This window comes from Aquarana catesbeiana, linkage group LG02, assembly GCF_042186555.1.
Source record: "Aquarana catesbeiana isolate 2022-GZ linkage group LG02, ASM4218655v1, whole genome shotgun sequence".
NCBI lineage: Eukaryota > Metazoa > Chordata > Amphibia > Anura > Ranidae > Aquarana > Aquarana catesbeiana.
The window spans coordinates 673,455,690-673,467,217 of record NC_133325.1 but is presented as its reverse complement, the minus strand read 5'-3'; the positions used below and the strand labels follow the sequence as shown (position 1 = coordinate 673,467,217).

Genomic DNA, 11,528 nt, shown 5'->3' with positions numbered 1-11,528 from the left:
AGAGAACCATGCATGTCACCCCCCCCCACTCTATACACACAGAGAGCCATGTATGTCACCTCCCCCCCCATACACACAGAGAACCATGCATGTCACCCCCCCCCCCCCCTCTATACACACAGAGAGCCATGTATGTCACCCCCCCCCCCCCCCTATACACAGAGAACCATGCATGTCAGGACCAGTCCCCCTATACACAGAGCACCATGTCTGTCATTGCGATGTCACACGTGCGGTGACAGGCTGAGCAGGGAGGACGTTCCCTGGGCCGGCTGTTATGAAGCCTGGTAGCCCCGCCCCCTGACTCCGCTCCGTAGGCCGGCCTCCTCCAGGCTCCGGGTCTTCGCCCCGCCCGTGTAGTAGCTCCCAGCTCCGTGAGTCCCTTTTTTTTCTTGTTGTGTTTCTGTTACTCATCGCCATCTTGTTGCAGCCCTTTTCTTGTCTGGAAGGTCCTCGGGGGGGATCGGGGTGACAGGCGACATTGTGTGATCTGGGCTTGGCTCGCCCAGTGGAGGAGGGAGAAGAGCTCGGCGGTGTGTGACTGATCGGAGCCGTACAGGAGACATGAGCCTGGAGACTCTGCTACAAGCAGCCCTCTTCCTGGAATGGCAGGCCCAGCAGCAGCAGAGGACGCCCGGTAAGGATGGGGGGTGATCATGGTGTATATGGAGGGGGGTATAGGGGGTGATCGCTATGGTAGGGCGGTGGCGGCTCTTTAGCAGCACTTTGCATACCCTGACACAGGCTTGTCATATGACTCTGCACACTACACCACTAACCCCTTCCTGACCGTGCCGGCCATCCCTCCCAGCCCCGTCCACCGCTCTCCCGACCCCGGCCTCTCCCTCTATAAATCGCACTGTCGCCCACACAGCCATCTGCAGCCCCCCCAGCCCCAAGCCGCCCGGTTCTCACAGTTTGGGTGGGGGCTGACGGGACTGAACGGGTTACACGTGTCTAGTGACGTGTCAGGCCACGCCTCTCCCCCCACGTGCGTCGGGGACACTCCCTTGGAAAAGGGGTGGGGCGGGGCGAGTCTGAGCGGGACCTGAAGACAGACGGAGGGGGCGGGGCCTGTAGACAGACGAAGGGGGCGGGGTTAGGCTGGTCTTGCACGCACACAGCACGATCCACGTAAGTCACATCCTCCTCCCGGGCAGACTGGCGCTGTGCTCCGGGAGGGGATCGTGTGTCAGGTGCCCATCCCAGGATATACCGCACAGGCTTCTCTATAGACTGCATTCCCCGGCTGATGATCGCCCATATCAATGTGTCATGTAGACAATCTTCTCCCCGCACAGCGGTCATCGTCCTCCTGTGATGAGAGGACAGAGCCGTGTGTGTGATTCCCTCCCCCTCCCGGGGTAATTAGCCATGCTGTATCCGCAGTGCTGCACACTCATCTGTCTGCTGTTTATATGCACCGTCCAGGTTGTGATGTATGGGGGGGAGGGGAGCTCACAAGGAGGAGCCTGCCTGCACCCCCCCTGTCTGCTGGGGAGAGCCCTGATCACAGGAGTGGGGGAAGGGCAGAGCTACAGAACAATCCTTCATTCTACAGAGACTTCCTGATTGTGGACAGAGAAAGAAAGGGCTCCATGTCTGCTGTATGATCAGAGCTCTCCATGTCTGCTGTATGATCAGAGCTCTATGTCTGCTGTATGATCAGACCTGAGCTCTCCATGTCTGCTGTATGATCAGAGCTCTCCATGTCTGCTGTATGATCAGACCTCTCTCCATGTCTGCTGTATGATCAGACCTGAGCTCTCTATGTCTGCTGTATGATCAGAGCTCTCCATGTCTGCTGTATGTTCAGACCTGAGCTCTCCATGTCTGCTGTATGATCAGACCTGAGCACTCCATGTCTGCTGTATGATCAGATCAGAGCTCTCCATGTCTGCTGTATGATCAGATCAGAGCTCTCCATGTCTGCTGTATGATCAGAGCTCTCCATGTCTGCTGTATGATCAGACCTGATCTCTCCATGTCTGCTGTATGATCAGACCTGAGCTCTCCATGTCTGCTGTATGATCAGAGCTCTCCATGTCTGCTGTATGATCAGAGCTCTCCATGTCTGCTGTACGATCAGACCTGATCTCTCCATGTCTGCTTGTATGATCAGACCTGAGCTCTCTATGTCTGCTGTATGATCAGAGCTCTCCATGTCTGCTGTATGATCAGACCTGAGCTCTCCATGTCTGATGTACGATCAGACCTGAGCACTCCATGTCTGCTGTACGATCAGACCTGAGCACTCCATGTCTGCTGTATGATCAGATCAGAGCTCTCCATGTCTGCTGTATGATCAGATCAGAGCTCTCCATGTCTGCTGTATGATCAGATCAGAGCTCTCATGTCTGCTGTATGATCAGATCAGAGCTTTCCATGTCTGCTGTATGATCAGATCAGAGCTCTCCATGTCTGCTGTATGATCAGATCAGAGCTCTCCATGTCTGCTGTATGATCAGATCAGAGCTCTCCATGTCTGCTGGTATGATCAGATCAGAGCTCTCCATGTCTGCTGTATGATCAGATCAGAGCTCTCCATGTCTGCTGTATGATCAGATCAGAGCTCTCCATGTCTGCTGTATGATCAGATCAGAGCTCTCCATGTCTGCTGTATGATCAGATCAGAGCTCTCCATGTCTGCTGTATGATCAGATCAGAGCTCTCCATGTCTGCTGTATGATCAGATCAGAGCTCTCCATGTCTGCTGTATGATCAGATCAGAGCTCTCCATGTCTGCTGTATGATCAAACCTGAGCTCTCCATGTTCTGCTGTACGATCAGAACCTGAGCTCTCCATGTCTGCTGTACGATCAGACCTGAGCTCTCCATGTCTGCTGTACGATCAGACCTGAGCTCTCCATGTCTGCTGTACGATCAGACCTGAGCTCTCCATGTCTGCTGTACGATCAGACCTGAGCTCTCCATGTCTGCTGTACGATCAGATCAGAGCTCTCCATGTCTGCTGTACGATCAGATCAGAGCTCTCCATGTCTGCTGTACGATCAGACCTGAGCTCTCCATGTCTGCTGTACGATCAGACCTGAGCTCTCCATGTCTGCTGTACGATCAGACCTGAGCTCTCCATGTCTGCTGTACGATCAGATCAGATCTCTCCATGTCTGCTGTATGATCAGAGCTCTCCATGTCTGCTGTACGATCAGACCTGAGCTCTCCATGTCTGCTGTACGATCAGACCTGAGCTCTCCATGTCTGCTGTACGATCAGACCTGAGCTCTCCATGTCTGCTGTACGATCAGACCTGAGCTCTCCATGTCTGCTGTACGATCAGACCTGAGCTCTCCATGTCTGCTGTACGATCAGACCTGAGCTCTCCATGTCTGCTGTACGATCAGACCTGAGCTCTCCATGTCTGCTGTACGATCAGACCTGAGCTCTCCATGTCTGCTGTACGATCAGACCTGAGCTCTCCATGTCTGCTGTACGATCAGACCTGAGCTCTCCATGTCTGCTGTACGATCAGACCTGAGCTCTCCATGTCTGCTGTACGATCAGACCTGAGCTCTCCATGTCTGCTGTACGATCAGACCTGAGCTCTCCATGTCTGCTGTACGATCAGACCTGAGCTCTCCATGTCTGCTGTACGATCAGATCAGATCTCTCCATGTCTGCTGTATGATCAGAGCTCTCCATGTCTGCTGTACGATCAGACCTGAGCTCTCCATGTCTGCTGTACGATCAGACCTGAGCTCTCCATGTCTGCTGTACGATCAGACCTGAGCTCTCCATGTCTGCTGTACGATCAGACCTGAGCTCTCCATGTCTGCTGTACGATCAGACCTGAGCTCTCCATGTCTGCTGTATGATCAGATCTCTCCATGTCTGCTGTATGATCAGATCTCTCCATGTCTGCTGTATGATCAGAGCTCTCCATGTCTGCTGTACGATCAGACCTGAGCTCTCCATGTCTGCTGTACGATCAGATCAGAGCTCTCCATGTCTGCTGTACGATCAGACCTGAGCTCTCCATGTCTGCTGTACGATCAGACCTGAGCTCTCCATGTCTGCTGTACGATCAGACCTGAGCTCTCCATGTCTGCTGTACGATCAGACCTGAGCTCTCCATGTCTGCTGTACGATCAGACCTGAGCTCTCCATGTCTGCTGTACGATCAGACCTGAGCTCTCCATGTCTGCTGTACGATCAGACCTGAGCTCTCCATGTCTGCTGTACGATCAGACCTGAGCTCTCCATGTCTGCTGTACGATCAGACCTGAGCTCTCCATGTCTGCTGTACGATCAGACCTGAGCTCTCCATGTCTGCTGTACGATCAGACCTGAGCTCTCCATGTCTGCTGTACGATCAGACCTGAGCTCTCCATGTCTGCTGTACGATCAGACCTGAGCTCTCCATGTCTGCTGTACGATCAGACCTGAGCTCTCCATGTCTGCTGTACGATCAGACCTGAGCTCTCCATGTCTGCTGTACGATCAGATCAGATCTCTCCATGTCTGCTGTATGATCAGAGCTCTCCATGTCTGCTGTACGATCAGACCTGAGCTCTCCATGTCTGCTGTATGATCAGATCTCTCCATGTCTGCTGTACGATCAGACCTGAGCTCTCCATGTCTGCTGTACGATCAGACCTGAGCTCTCCATGTCTGCTGTATGCACTGATCTGAGGCTGAGCTATCCATGTCTGCTGTATGATCGGAGCTCTCCGTGCCTGCTGTACAATCTGATCTGCTGTGACCTCCATGCCTGCTGTATGCTCTGAGCTGAGTTCACTATGTATGCTCTGATCAGAGCTATGTGATCAGTTGACTGTCCAATTGATCATGTGATCAGGAGCCAATGTTGCCAGCTCCTCGACATTGCTAAGTGACCAGGAGCATTGGATGACAGCAATATCGCAGTGCTGAGGGCGTGGAATTTTAATCAGTGTAAGGCCAGCTTAAGGGGGCTTTTTAAAGGATAAGTTCACCTGTTATAAAAAAAAAAATTAAATGTGCATTTATTATTTTTATTAGCAGCTCTCAAAGCATCACACTTGTTATCAGAAGATCATGGGTGCAATCTGAGGCTCTTTCAGGCTGTCGGTGTAGCTGTTGGCTCATACCTTCGATGCAGGCAATTACTGAATGACAGAAAGCTCAATGAACTACCTAGAGCGCTCACCAGGTCTCTGGTAGTTCATTGAGATCTACAAGCCACCAGCTGCAAAGGTTGTCAGTACTTGTAGTTCATTCATTCACAGAACTCTGTGAATGAATGTGGCCATGTGGGTGGAGCAATGGGGGGGCAGGGACGACCTCTAGCCCACTGTCACAATTAGAAGGGATCGGTGGAGAGACATGTTACACCTGTTACCCTAAAACTGCATGGAACATGTTCTCAAAGGTGATCTTCTCCTTTACTGATAACATATATAGTGGGAGCAAGTTAGGAGATGGTTAGCCATTGCCACTTATTATTCCCCCATACTTAGATCACACCTGTATAGTGAATGTCATAGAACTATTCCCATCAACCTACACAGAGAAGCTTGCACTCTATGGCCCCTGGTACAGTGATTCATTAGGCTAAATTCACAGAAAGAATAAAGATTTTTATTTTAACTGAAAAGAGTGATCCTTATCCATTTGTTAGCATTGTGACCAGAGCCTATAGAGTCAGATCGCCAGCACTACAAGGCAAAGCAGCTTGCTATGGGGGCATCCGAGCCGAGCTGCAGCTCTGTGTGTCCATTCAGACACGGAGCTGCCGGTCAGCGCCCGCCCTCTCCCCTGATTGGCTAACTGACTTTGACAGCTGCGTGAGCTAATGGTGCTGCTGCTGTGTCTCAGTCAATCAGGAGGGAGAGTCCTGGACGGCCAAGGACAGGGGAGCTCAGGTAAGTATTAGGTGGTGCTGGGGAGGCTGCTACACACAGAAGACTTTTTATTCTAATGCATAGAATGCATTAATGGAGTTGTAAAGGCAGGAGGTTTTTTATCATAATGCATTCTATGTATTAAGATTTAAAAAAACCTGTGTGTGGCAGCCTCCCCAGCACCCCTTAATTACTTACCTGAGCCCCATCTCCCTCTAGCAATGTCCACAAGTGTCTTAGCCATCCGTTAATCTCCTCCTGATTGGCTGAGACACAGCAGTGGCGCCATTGGCTCCCATGGCTGTCAAGTCTGTTAGCCAATCAGGGGAGAGAGGGGGTGGGGCCGGGTTGGGGAGCAATGTCTGAATGGACACACAGAGCTGTGACTTGGCTCAGGTGCCCCCATAGCAAGCTGCTGGCTGAAGGGCACTCAACAGAAGGTAGGGGCCAGGATCATAGAAGAGGAGGATCCAGGCTGCTTTGTGCAAATCCACTGCACAGAGGAGGCAAGTATGGCATGTTTGTTAAAACAAGACTTTACAATAAGAAAAAAAAAAAAACCTGCCTTTACAACCCCTTTAGGAAGGTTTTGATTTCCCATTGACTTGTACGAGAATGCAAAACCAGTCTGATTGTTAACCAAAGCCCATAGACACAGGCCCTTACTCTGATTTCACTGCACATTGCGAGCCTCTCTGTGTGCTTTAGAAGCTGCAGCAAGCCAACTAGAACCCACATCATTTTTTGGCTGGGGGACATCCAGAATCATCTAGCTCTTTCCTCCACAGGTTTGCTATCCCTGGCTCGTCCCATCCATTGGTAGTTTGAAAGCAAAGAAACCCCGAATCCTCCGGATTGATGCACAAGCCTTATACTTGTATAGCTCCTCCCTAGAGCCAGCCTACTCAGGCAGGGTGCTGTCATGTTTTCAGCAAGCTATGTACAGCACTCTGCTGGCCCCTTCCACCAGCCACAATTGCCTAGCAAAATATAAGCAGATTAAAGTGTTACTAAACCCAGGACCATGCATTCTCTATATAAGGTTTCCCACAAGACACAGAACATGGAAATGTAATTATTTTAGTAAAGATAAATTGCTAAATACCTTTTTTTTTTCTTCAGCAGTTAGAGCATTCTTGTGACTTGTATCAGTATCTGTTAGGAGGAGTTTTCATTCTCCCTGATCCTCTGGTCAGTGCTGATTTGCCCTGTGCTGATCACATGCACTTTTCCAAGAAAAAAAAAAAAACAAACTCTCTAGCAATACACACCAAACTGAGCATGTGCAGCCTGACTCCTAATGCTCTGTTCTACCAGTAGATGGAGTCAGTTAAAGAAGGGTAGAATCAGAGACACAGGATAACACTACCTTATATCACAGTGGCGCGTACGTGACTCCTTGCTGCTCCCGATCTGACAGCGGGAACGCCCGAAAATCCCCCACTGACCTCGGTTGGGAGGAGAGGAGAGAGCCGAGACGTCAGCCGGGGAGGAGAGCAGCAAGGAGTCACATGAGTGACGCTGTGAAATAAGGTAGTAATGTGCATATTTTTTGCAAAGCACAGACACTGGGGCATAGAACGTTAATGGTGCCACCGCAAGTCTGCTAAAGGGCAGTGCGTTCTGCATATGTCCGAAAAGCCTGCAATTTTGCATGATTTTTCAACAAGCACAGTGTGAACGTAGCCTTAAGCCCCATACACACGATGAGATTATCGGACGAATGATCTTTTTTTTTTTTTTTTTTCCTGCATGCTAATCTCAGATCGAATCTGATGAGTATACTAAAGTCACGAAAATTCCCGTACGACAGAAAAGAAAATTCGGAAGTGATGTCATATGTTGTAATGCATTTGTATTGCATTTTCGAACAATAGCTGTACTGCTTAAACGAAAATCGTACGATCTGGCATCGTACTAAAAAAAATTTCATGCACGTACAATAAATAATATCGGATGAACTGTCATGATCGGCTCTGGAAAGCTCTGTATTAACGATCCGATTATCGTACGATCGCTTTGAAAGTGGTATTTTCTGTGCGATTTTCTGATCGTGTGTACGGAGCATTAGAGATGGTTAGAAACATTATTGTTAGGTACATAAAACGCTGTTGAATAAGCTGTGATATTTGTAATACATTGTTCAACCAAATGTGTTTAACAGCTGTTTTTGCCAGAAATATATGGTTTTGTAGAGGGCGATGATTAAAGTGTTTAAGTGATGAGATATAGCAATTGATTTGTAAATTTATTTCAGCATCATTGCTACTGCTTCCTATGACTTTGGGCATAATAAAATATATCTAATAAATACATATGTACAACAATCACAAGTCTGTGTCTTGGCCGAGATATTAAGTTTTAAAGGAGTTGTAAAGGCAGAAAGTTTTTTTTTTTATCTTAATGCACTCTATGCGTTAAGATAAAAAAAGCCTTCTGTGTGTAGCAGCCTCCCCAGCACCCCCCTAATACTTACCTGAGCTCCATCTCTCTCTCCAGCCATGTCCACAAGTGTCTTTAGCCATCTGGGACTCTTCTTCTGATTGGCTGAGACACAGCAGCGGCGCCATAGGCTCCCACGGATGTCAATCAGTCAGTTAGCCAATCAGAGGAGAGAGGGAGCGGGGCTGGGCCGGGGCTCTGTGTCTGAATGGACACACAGAGCTGTGACTCGGCTCGGGTGCCCCCATAGCAAGCTACTTGCTGTGGAGGCTCTCGACAGGAGGGAGGGGCCAGGAGCACAGAAGGAGGGACCCGAGAAGAGGAGGATCCGGGCTGCTCTATGCAAAACCAACTGCACAGAGCAGGTAAGATAACATGTTTGTTATTTAAAAAAACGAGACTTTACAACCACTTTAACTCAAAGCGTAAAAGACTCGTCTTCACTTGTCTATTCGTGACCGCACCAAATCGCAAATCTCCTAAACAACAGTGCCTTGCACTTCACACTGCAGATATAGAACTATGTGCCTAGGCACACTCACAGACCAGGAAGTGCTCTGCTGTTTTATAGAAGGAATTTCAGACAGCAGATACCTTGGCACAGCTTAGGTACAAAAATCATGTCTAAAATTTCTCTATAACAGCAAATTTTCACTTTTTAAGTTTAGTTGCACTTTAAGGCCAGGTTCACACATATGCGAATTGGATGTGGGTTTCCCCACATCCAATTCGCATGACAGGAGAGTTAGAATGGCTCTCAATGGAGCCGGTTCACATTTAAAAAGGGTTCTGTGCGTCTTTGGTCCTGATTTCAGGTGTGAATTCAGGCAAAAATTTGCACCTGAATCGGTGAATAGGGCTGCACCGGACCCCATGCTGTGAGCCGTGGCCGCAGCATATGTGAACCCATCCTAATTACAAGCCACGGATGCATGTAAGAATGAGCAACGGGCACTGGAAAATTGTTGGCTGAGCCGTGACTGCTACCACTGTTGAAGGATTCTGACAGTTGCGGGTACCAGATTTGTGCATGGATGGGGGGGCTCTATAGATTTCTCTCATTCAGCCCCAACAAATCTAAGAGTGTATGGCCTGTTTCACACAGGCTTCGGCTTTTATAAGAGCAGTGTGAACAGCAAGTGTTGGCAAAGCATTGGCAGATCTTACAGCAAGCTTTTTTGAAGATTTTAAAGTACCATTCAGTTCCAGTTTGTAAATGTTGAACACAGATCATAATGGGAGTACCACTTTAAAAAGGAAGTAAAGTCTTCCTGTTTAATTGTACCTATAGCTAAATCTATAATACGGCTTAGCTTTAGGTACTGTAAATATCTCCTAAACTTGCACCGTTTAGGAGAGATTTACTATACACCACCGATGATGTCATCGATGCATGCGCTCTGAAGGAACGGCCGCCCGTGCCGATTCTTTAGGTCCCTGTGTTGTGATCGGCGGCGCACATGCACAGGAGTGACGTTATTGCGGCTCCAGCCAATCAGAGCCCCCAAACCTGGAAGAAAGACAAAGATGTCAGCCGTCTAAGCAGTGTGTCGACACAGGACTTCGTTCTGAGGTAAGTATTTCATAATGAGCTCGTATGCGATGCTCATTATGCCTTTTGTCTTACAGGTTTTTTTTTTGTTTTTTCTCAGGTTTACAACCTCTTTAAGCAGCCAGCAGGTTTCAGCAAGCTTTCAACAAGTACTATCAGCAGATAGATGGGGACAGTGGAAGAAGGGGAGGATCAGAGAAGACAGGACCAAACTGTTTTTTTTTTTTTTTTACACAATGCGGAGAATTAACCCCTTAGGTTCCACAGTGAATTGCACAAGCATACTTTACTGCATATAAAGACTGACTTTACTGTTGGTTTAGTAACACTTTACCCCTTCCCGCCTGCCCTATAGCCGAATGACGGCTACAGCGTGGGCTTACTTTGCTGTCCTATCGTCATGTTTACAGCTGGATTCTACAGAATAGAAATTGCTAATGATGAACTACACAGAAGTAGATGTTAATCAGTTCTTTTCCCTTCATCATTTGCTGTGGCCTTTTTCTTTGTAATTATTGGTAATTGGAAGTTAGTTATAAAGTATAATCTTAAATGACCCTTTCAATACAAAGATAGGAATTGTTCTACATCATAAAAATACATCCTGTTAAGTCCTAATGAGAAAGGCGGTGGAAGAATAATTTTGTCTGACCTTCCTGAGGTCGGGGTGATTGTCTGATAACCTGGCTTGTTTAGGCCACCATCAAGGTCAAAGCCTGGGAGCACATATTTCCCTCTGATGTTATATCACTATTACTAAGCTTGTTAATCTCCAGAAAGGAACTGGTAACCAAGAAAACAAAATCTGCATCAAAGTGATATAACGGGCTTCTATATATACTGGGAGACCACCATTCATGGATTGAGATGATGGCTCATGAATAGTTTCAGTTCTGTATATTGGGGGTTATTTATGAAAGGCAAATACATTTTGCACTACAAGTGCATTTGGAAGTAAAGTCACTGTAGATCTGAGAGGGACATGCAAGGAAAATAAAAACCAGCATTTTAGCTTGTACATGATTGGATGATAAAATCAGCAGAGCTTCCCCTTGTTTCAGATCTTCCCATCAGATCTACAGCGACTGCACTTCCAAGTGCACTTGTAGTGCAAAGTGGATTTGCTTTTCATAAATAACCCCCATAGTGTCTATGGCCCTAGCATCCAATCTCTGGTCCTTTGACACTTCTTGATCCTACATACAATAATCTGTGTTTCCTATTACCCTGTAATCGCATTGATCTCCAGCAGTCTCATGTAATGTTTCTCTGACAACTTCCTAGGGCATATCCCAAGGTTCTAACAACTATTATAGCATGTTTAGTCACCATAAAAGCCCTGTAGCATTCTAGCAGTCTCCAACCATCTCTTGTTGGATGTCTGTAGTCTCCTGACAGCTTTCTGTAGCAATACATTATTGAATAATATGTGCAGCCCTTTGAGGATGTCAGGGGCCGCACTTGAGGCCCCCTATGTCAAGAAAGTTGACCGTCGTTGGAGTTGATTTATTTATTTTTGCTTTTATGTTACTTATATGTTGAGTTCTGCGTGTTGTATATATCGGGATGTGAGTGTTTCATATTTGCCTTGTGTTATGTACAAGAAAGTAAAACTGAAAGCAGACGTGTTTGGCTGTTTTTGAGACTGTACATTGCATATTTTTGCAGCGTGTTTAAAAAAAAAAAAAAATGCA

At 47.6% G+C, this 11,528-nt stretch overlaps 1 protein-coding gene across 3 annotated transcripts in view; it reads left to right on the top strand.

Annotated features, from left to right (window-relative positions):
- The first annotated feature begins 337 nt into the window (after positions 1-337).
- The window catches only part of MNT (MAX network transcriptional repressor), a 121,248-nt gene continuing 110,057 nt past the window's right edge, over positions 338-11,528 (top strand). For 2 of the 3 annotated variants that reach the window (XM_073616697.1, XM_073616695.1), the window contains exon 1: positions 338-637. In XM_073616697.1, coding sequence (XP_073472798.1) covers positions 565-637 — 73 coding nt within the window. In that variant the 5' untranslated portion in view covers positions 338-564. The remainder of the gene's footprint in view (positions 638-11,528) is intronic. The other variant, XM_073616696.1, reaches the window with a different exon arrangement.